At 36.8% G+C, this 8368-nt stretch overlaps 1 protein-coding gene and 1 pseudogene across 1 annotated transcript; one reads left to right on the forward strand and one right to left on the reverse strand.

Moving 5' to 3' along the window:
* Positions 1 to 1749: 1749 nt before the first annotated feature.
* LOC142531950 (uncharacterized) lies at positions 1750 to 3671 on the forward strand (annotated as a pseudogene).
* Positions 3672 to 3773: 102 nt separating this feature from the next.
* On the reverse strand, positions 3774 to 4689 carry LOC142531942 (uncharacterized). Its single transcript, XM_075638230.1, has 2 exons — positions 4392 to 4689; positions 3774 to 4301 (listed from the first exon to the last, which is right to left on the reverse strand). Exons 1-2 carry the CDS (start codon positions 4683 to 4685, stop codon positions 3894 to 3896), a joined length of 702 nt encoding a protein of 233 aa, XP_075494345.1. The 5' UTR covers positions 4686 to 4689; the 3' UTR covers positions 3774 to 3893.
* Between the last annotated feature and the right edge of the window lie 3679 nt (positions 4690 to 8368).

The raw sequence follows: 8368 nt of genomic DNA on the forward strand, positions 1-8368 counted from the left end.
AATAGTAAAATTAAAAAAAATGACACGTATATATTATTTAATAATATGTAGTTTTAATTAAAAACTTTTAAATCTTGTATTATTGCTTATTAAGGATACTACTAAACATTTTAATTAAATTAAATATGATAAATGTGTGGAACCTTAACGGCTTTTTTTAAAAAAAAATTATAAATTAATCAAATATAACAAGTGTGAGAATTTTGCAAAAAAATTAACGGCTTGTTATAATTTACATTTTTAATATTATTATATTATAAAATTACTAAGCCGAATACTAAAATAGTTGATGTTTGAAAAAAATCTCAAAGTTCATATTTTAAATGTAATTATATTATATTATTTAAATATGAGAATGAGTTAATATTAGCGGTTTATAATTACAAATGTTTAAAAATGTAATTTTTTATATAAGTCATACTAATTTTTTTATTATTATTAAAAAAACATTGGTATTATTAAATATATATTTTAGTTAAATTGAATTGACAATATAAATTTTAATAATAATGAAAAAAATTTGTAAGTGATTTTTGAACTTTTATTATGATTGTATACATTATGTCATGATTTTAATATATGTGTAAGAAATTCATAATTAAATTTTGTTATGATTGTATACATTATGTCATAGTTTTTGGTGAAGACATGGATACTATGAAGGCCTTACTTTACGTAGGTGGCTACGTCATTATTGAAGATGGTAGGGTTGGATATAGTATCCCCGCGACCAAGCCCATTAAAATCCCTCGGTCTACTACATTTTCCCAACTGGTAAATTATGTGCATCGGAAGCTGGAGATTGACAAATCAAAATTCTGCATCAAATTGTCAACGAAATATTGTTATAACTCGTTCTCTCGTTACATTGAAGAACATGTCTATATCACAGATGATGATAGTCTACAATTTATATTTGAGTTGCCGACATTGGATTGCATGTACTTGTATGTTGATTCATCGCCAGTGTTACAGAACGTAAGTGATTACGATTTTGATGCAGCCATGCCAGTAATAACGCAAGGTTTGGGAACAGTAGGTTTAAATGAAGCGGGACCTTCTATGTATCACGTCGATGAACAGTCAGCTCAAACATACTCTGTGATCGACACTGGTCCTTGGGATCACCATATCACGGGTCACACTGAAGAAGACTATGCATGGGGGATGAACAGAACACGAGAATGGGATTTCACTTCAGCGGGTTGGGATCATCATATCACGATTCCATCAGGAGTTGATGTCGCATGGGGTTCTAGTGGAACATGCCAATTTGATTTAAATTCATGTGATGATGAAGAAAATACTACAAATGTCAGACATTTTGATAGTTCTGCTGAGACTGCAAATATTCCCGCCCCAATCACGGAACACATGCCTGAGCAAGATGATTTATTTGGGGACAGTTCGCATCATGTCATGAATAGCGATGATGATTTGTATGCTACATCAAGTGACGGAGAAGATGAGCATGACGTTGACAATGCACATGAAGGGACATCGGCGCATGTGTTAATGTCTGGAGCAACAATGACAGAGAACATTCCTATTGCACCAGAGCAACATTTACGTGAAATTCCCCAATTTTTCAATGAAGTCTACGACGAACAAATTCCAGATTCATTTGGTATTCTTTCTGCATCACGAACAAACTTTTACAATCCTGAAAGGCCAGAGCTCATTGTAAAAATGGTATTTAAGAACAAAAACGATTTAATAGCTTCAGTGAAGGATTTTTCTGTTCGGGTTTTGAGACGTGAATATATCGTTGTCTAAAGTTCTCCGACAATTTGGAAGGTCAAATGTAAGAACTGGTCCGAAGATGGCAATTGTGGGTGGGGACTTCGGGCATCGTTGAAAAAAAGTTTAGGCTACTTCATGATCACGAAATATGGTGATGATCACACATGCATGTCTACCCAAGTCGGTATAGATCACCACAACCTTGACGTAAACATGATAGCCAGTACACTTTTGGGAATCGTGCGTTGTGATCCTGCATACGAAATCAAATATGTGCGAGAAAGTATTAAAGAAAAATATGGGTATGATATATCGTATGCTAAGGCATGGCAGAGTTTGAAACGCGCGGTGGAGGTAGTTTATGGCACATGGGAAAGCTCTGTAACTTTGCTTCCTAAATATATGGGAGCTTTGTCGAAGTACAATCCAGGAACTGTTGTAGAATGGAAGCATCTTCGACCGTATGACCATCCACATAAAGTTTTGAACTTTGTGTTTTGGGCATTCAGACCATGTATAGATGGTTTTCGACATTGTCGCAACGTAATCAGTGTAGGCGGTACCCATATGTACACCAAATATAAGCACAAACTACTCATAGCAGTAACATTGGATGCCAATAACCAGGTTTTGCCGCTAGCATTTGCGCTTGTTGATGAAGAAAAATTATGAGTCTTGGCATTGGTTCCTCGGTAATGTTGCACGACATGTTACCAGAGGGTGTAGTGGTGTGTGCCTTATATCTGATAGACATGCGGGTATAACAAGTGCAGTTCAAGATCTCCCTGACTTCAAGCATCCTCATGGTGTTCATCGTTTCTGTTTGAGGCACGTTTGCTCTAATTTCAACAGCAGGTTCAAAAACATTCATTTAAAAGACTTATGTTGGGAAGCAGGGATACAACACCAAGTAGCAAAATTTAATGCGACAATGGAGGCAATTAAAACAAATAATGCAGCAGCTTTCACGTATTTGTCAAACATTCCAAAAGAAAAATGGTCATTGGCTCATGATGGTGGATGGCGACGAGGGATAATGACGACGAACATGTCTGAGTGTACTAATGGTGTGTTGAAAGGGGCGCGACGTCTTCCAATAACTGCAGTAGTGGAGATGAGCTTACAGCGTTGCGTGCACTATTTCATTAAACGGCGAGCTCGAAGTGATAAGATGCTGGAAAAAAATCAACCATGGACCGACTATGCATACTCTAAATTTGATATGTGGTCAAAAAATTCAATTGAACATCGAGTAGTAAGATTTGACCATAGGGATAAAACAGCATCCGTCGCGACAGGAGGAAGACCGGGTCGTCAACATCACGTACAAGCTATGAACATTTCTACGCGTGAATGCACATGTGGTAAATTCACAATATTTGGAATTCCTTGTTCACATGTTATATGTGCATCGAAATGGTTTGGTTTGAATCCCGCACAGCTTGTACAACCATGGTTTACATTGAGTGAATACGTGAACACATACGATGGAAGATTCTACCCTATTCATGATGAACAATATTGGGATGAACCTACATTCCAATTACGACACAATGGTGTTCGTCGACAAAGGAGGCAGGCTGGTAGAGATCGCACGACACGCATAAGAAACGAGATGGATCAGCCATAAATGAGGGAGAGACAACGTGGGAGGTAAAAGATCTACAATAACGTATTGTACCTTATTTTTAAACCATATCATGTAAAGTTATTAATGTAATTACAAAATTGTATATTAAAATTTTGTATTTATTAATAATTCTTGTTCATTGCAGGTAGGTGCAGGTGAGAAGATCGAGTTATGGTGCCAAATAATTATGTTTGTGACGTAGATTTTACAATTTAGTATTGTATTGTTATGACAATTCAGTGTTGTATTGTTATGAAGATTTTTTAATATGTAGTTTGTTGACTTATTTGACTTGATTTAGCAATTATACTTATGTTTTTTCATTACTATAAATTTATCCGTAATTTTATTCATAAAAGAATAATCAATCACAATCAATACCTTTCACAATTTTAATAATACAAAAATTGTATACGAATGTTGAAAAATTATGTTGCAGCAACAACTTGTAATTAAAATAAAAAAATTGAAAAACATACAACAATACGATGTAAGTAATTGTGCATATCTAAATAAATAGTTAATGTCGATGGTAACGATGCCCCCTAGTGCCACACGGTGGTCTTCTGATTACTCTACGTCCACGACCTAACATCTGTTCATCATCTCCATGCGTACTTGTTTGTGCTGCAGATGTACTGGTATCGGAAATGTTCCCACCAACCTCATACCCTTCTGTATCAGAATATTGTTGAAATGGTATGGGCGACGTGTTAAAAGTAGGGCGACTCTCAATCATAACCGGTCGAAAGTCACTTTGTAAAAATTGTGTAAAACTACCAGCAAATGGAGTGTAGTAACCAGTGTCATACGATGGAAAGCTTGAAACCACTGGCGGAGTAGTGTATGCCATATTTGAATATGATGGTCCGGGTTCAAACTCATTTCCTGTCCACATCGGTGGATATTGCACCGGAGCTGGGCGTGTCTGTGACATAGATGCATATGTTATGTAACATATATTTAATACAATATATTAAATTTACGTACATATGTAGATAAATTGAACATGTCTTACGATAAATTGTCGGTAGTTTGCATCAACAGGATGGTAGCCCATGATGTTCGAAGGTACCACTGGCGGCGACAGAACTATCTGTGAAATACGATGATACCAACCAACATAGTCCATTGTGATGGCGGGTGTATCAGGTATGACATAATCCCCACCAATCACAAAATTATATCTGTCATTCCACATTTCTACAAAATCTTCGTGATATGTCGCCCAATCAAAGTTGTTTCGGCCTTGTCGAGTCAGTTTATGAAAATTGTCGAAGTTAGTAGCAGGTGGCGGAATACCCTGACGCATTCCAAACTGTCTGTCACGCCCCGAGACCGGGGTTAGTTGACACCGGCGTTGTTTTACAACCACACAATTGAAAACAACAAGCCTCGTAGTACAGTATAAACCAAAAATCAGTTTATTACTCATAATCAATCTAAAGATTGTCTTTACAACGTAGATTCTTAAAATGATAAAAATAATATGCGGAAGCTTTTACAACTTACTAAGCCAAAACTAAAATAAACTTCTTGAATCATCTTATTATCAGCCCCAAAACTGGTCTTGCTCATCCTCTTCGATTTTCTTTTCTGATTTATCTGGGGAGAGTAGAGTAAGGGGTGAGTGATATGGTCGTCACTCAGCAAGTGGGGGCCGTTCGAGTACAATATAACAACATGCATAATTTCGAAAATCACATTACTTGCACTTACATAACATCATTCATATCACATGCATAACATTTGCCAGCACTGAGATTCATCCACTTTCTATGATTTACTGATATCAGTCCCTAATTTTTACTCCTCTAAGGGGGCGAGGCCGTATAGCGGTTATGTCCCCCACCGCGTAAGGGTATGTCATGGTTGGGATTCCCACCCATATACAGTCGAATCCTCACAGTGCCCAAAACCGTATGACAACCAACACAAGAACGGAGTAGAAGAAGAACGTACTGGACCGTATTTTCGAAAAAACGAAATAAATATGCATAAACAAAATTTTAATCTTTAAAACAAGCCCACTTACCTTAGACTGGAAGAAAACGTGAAGAACTCTGAAACTATAGAAGAATCATGCAACCAACCCCTCGAAAACGCAGCAGCACATCTACCGAAAAATCAGCCGTCTTGAAAAATTCACTGCGCCTTATTTTATTGTTGGATCGGACTCAAAATTTTACAGTACGTTCACAAGTACGTTAAATATATTATGAACGGTGGGGATCGGGTTTGGAAGTCGTTTAGGCCTGTTCATACAGAAAAACCGTAGGTATGCTGAATTCCCGCCTAAAATCTGAGCAGTTTTCTTTAAAAGGCTATAAACAAAAAACTAACCGTTGGATTTTGCTGAAATTTGGATATGTTATGCGAAACATAACGAAGCATATTCTGAACGGTGGAGATCAGATTCCATACATCCGAGTGAGAGAAACGAATTTCTGAACTTGAACAGAATTTTGATGACTCGTGCAGAATTTTATGAGCAAAATTTCGAAAATTTGGGGAGGAAATCGAAAAACTCATGTAAATTCTGAATGAGAGGGTCCTCCTATTTATAAGGATGTTGTAAAAATCCTACCATAATTCGATTGATATTTCTTCCATAATTTCGAGATAATTATTCCATAATTATCGAGATACTCCTTCCTTAAATATTAGGATGCTACCTTGTTGAGAAAATCTACCTTGTGTGTAATATTTCCTTCCAATTTGATTGATGTCCAGCCTTATTTCGAAATTAATACATGATTTGCACTGGAATTTGAATTTCATGTATTTATTGGCGTGGAATTTTCAATACCATGTATTATTTAATATTTTCGAATTTTATTATAACTCGAAAATAAATTCTCATACATGTCTATATTAATTAATTGCATGCCCAAAACTTTAGGTTCTCACATCCCTCCCTTCTTATTATAAGTTTCGTCCTCGAAACTTGAGTCGGCTTGACTTTCGAAATGGTAGGGATATTGCTTGCACATTTTCTCTTCAAACTCCGAAGTATTTTCTCATTCTGTGTGTTTGACCATTGCACCTTGACATAGGGAATGATACATCATCTCGGTACTTGGTCTTTTTGTCCACAATATAAATAGAGACATCTTCATATTTCAACTCTTTCCCCATGTTACCTTTGATCATGAGCGGTTCAATTTCCATAACATGGCCTGGGCTAGAGGTGTATTTCCTTAGTTTGAACTTCTGAAATACATTATGGATTCTAGACATATCTGATGGCAATGCTATTCTGTAAGACAACGTGCCAATCTATCCAGAATTTTGAATGGTCCTACGTATCGAGGATTCACTTTTACAGCTTTACTAAATCTAAGGATTCCTTGCATTGATGAGACCTTTATATAAGCCTTTTCACTCACTATGAATTCCACTTGTCTTCTTTTAAGATCAGACTAACTCTTTTGCTGGTCCTATGCAGCCTTGAGTATATCTTTGATAATGGCCAATTTTTTCATTGTCGCTTGGAATAGTTCTGGCATGTCATGGATGTCTCCTTTATTTTGTCCCAGTACAGTGGTGATCAACACTTCCGTCCGTAAAGGCTTCAAATGGAGTCATCCCAATATTGACGTGATAATTGTTATTGTAGGCGAATTATATCAGGGGTATATGTTCACTTCAATTACTACTGAAGTCTATGACACATGCCCTTATCAAATCCTCTAGGATTTGAATCATTCTCTCTGTTTGACCATCATTTTAAGGGCGATAAGCCGTATTAAGAGTGACTTTTGTTCTCATGGCTTCTTGAAAGCTCTACCACAAACGTGACACAAATCTTGGATATCTATCCGACATTATGATTGTTGGCACTCCATGTAGCCGCATAATGTTATCCAAGTATAGAGTAGTCAACTTGTCAATATTATAATTCCTTCGAACAAGTGGAAAGTACGTAGATTTTGTGAGTCTATCTACGATTATCCATATCACGTCTTGACTCTGTATTGACTTTGGAAATTCTACTACGAAATCCATGGAAATATGTTCTCATTTCCATTCTGGAATTCTAACTGTTGCAGTAATTCTCCATGTCGCTGATGATCGACTTTCACTTGTTGGCATACTTGTCACTTAAATATAAACTCGGCGACATCTATTTTTATTCTATTTTGCCAGAAACTTTTTTTCAAATCTCTATACATCTTTGTACTGATGGTATAGATCTGGAATGTTGACTTATGCGCCTCTAACATCACTTCTTATCGAAGATTGTCGATGTCTGGCTCACACAATCGTCCTCTCATCCCCAAGATTATGTCGGGCCCACTTGAAAAGCTGACGACTTTATTTCCTTGGCTTGTTCTTTGAACTTCTCTAGTGTCATGTCTCGACTCTGATTTAGCTTGACTGCTTCTAGAAGACATGATTGCACAGAGAGTGATGTTAGGGTTATCTTACCCATGTTTGACTCAAAGTATTGGCTACCTTATTTTCCTTGCTGGCGTGGTAGCTTATTGTCAAGTCACATTCTTTGAGTAACTTTATCCACCGTCCTTGTCTCATTTTTAATTCTTTTTGAATGAACAAATATTCGAGACTTTGTGGCCAGTGAGTGAATACTTCACACTTGACATCGTAGAGATTGTGTCTCCAAATTTTCAAAGCAAAATCACTGCTGCCAACTAGAGATCGTGCGTAGGGTAGTTTTGCTCATGTGGCTTTAGTTGACTAGCCTGTCTTTCATGAGTACGCCTCTGAGATCTTCCTTTGATACTTCGCTGTAGATGGTAAAATCCTTGTCCTCAGTAGATAATACCAACATTGGTGTAGATGCTAGCTTCTCCTTTAATGTTTGAAAGCTCTTTCACATCTTTATCTTCAGTTGAATTCATAGTTCTTTTGTGCGAGTCTCATTGGTGATACGACTACTGAAGAGAAGCCCTCGACAAATTTCAGCTAATAGCCTAGTAATCCAAAGAAGCTTCTAATTTTGGTTGCATTCTTATGTTTCGGATAATCTAG

The sequence above is a fragment of the Primulina tabacum genome, chromosome 2 (assembly GCF_025594145.1).
Source record: "Primulina tabacum isolate GXHZ01 chromosome 2, ASM2559414v2, whole genome shotgun sequence".
NCBI classification, from domain to species: Eukaryota; Viridiplantae; Streptophyta; class Magnoliopsida; order Lamiales; family Gesneriaceae; genus Primulina; species Primulina tabacum.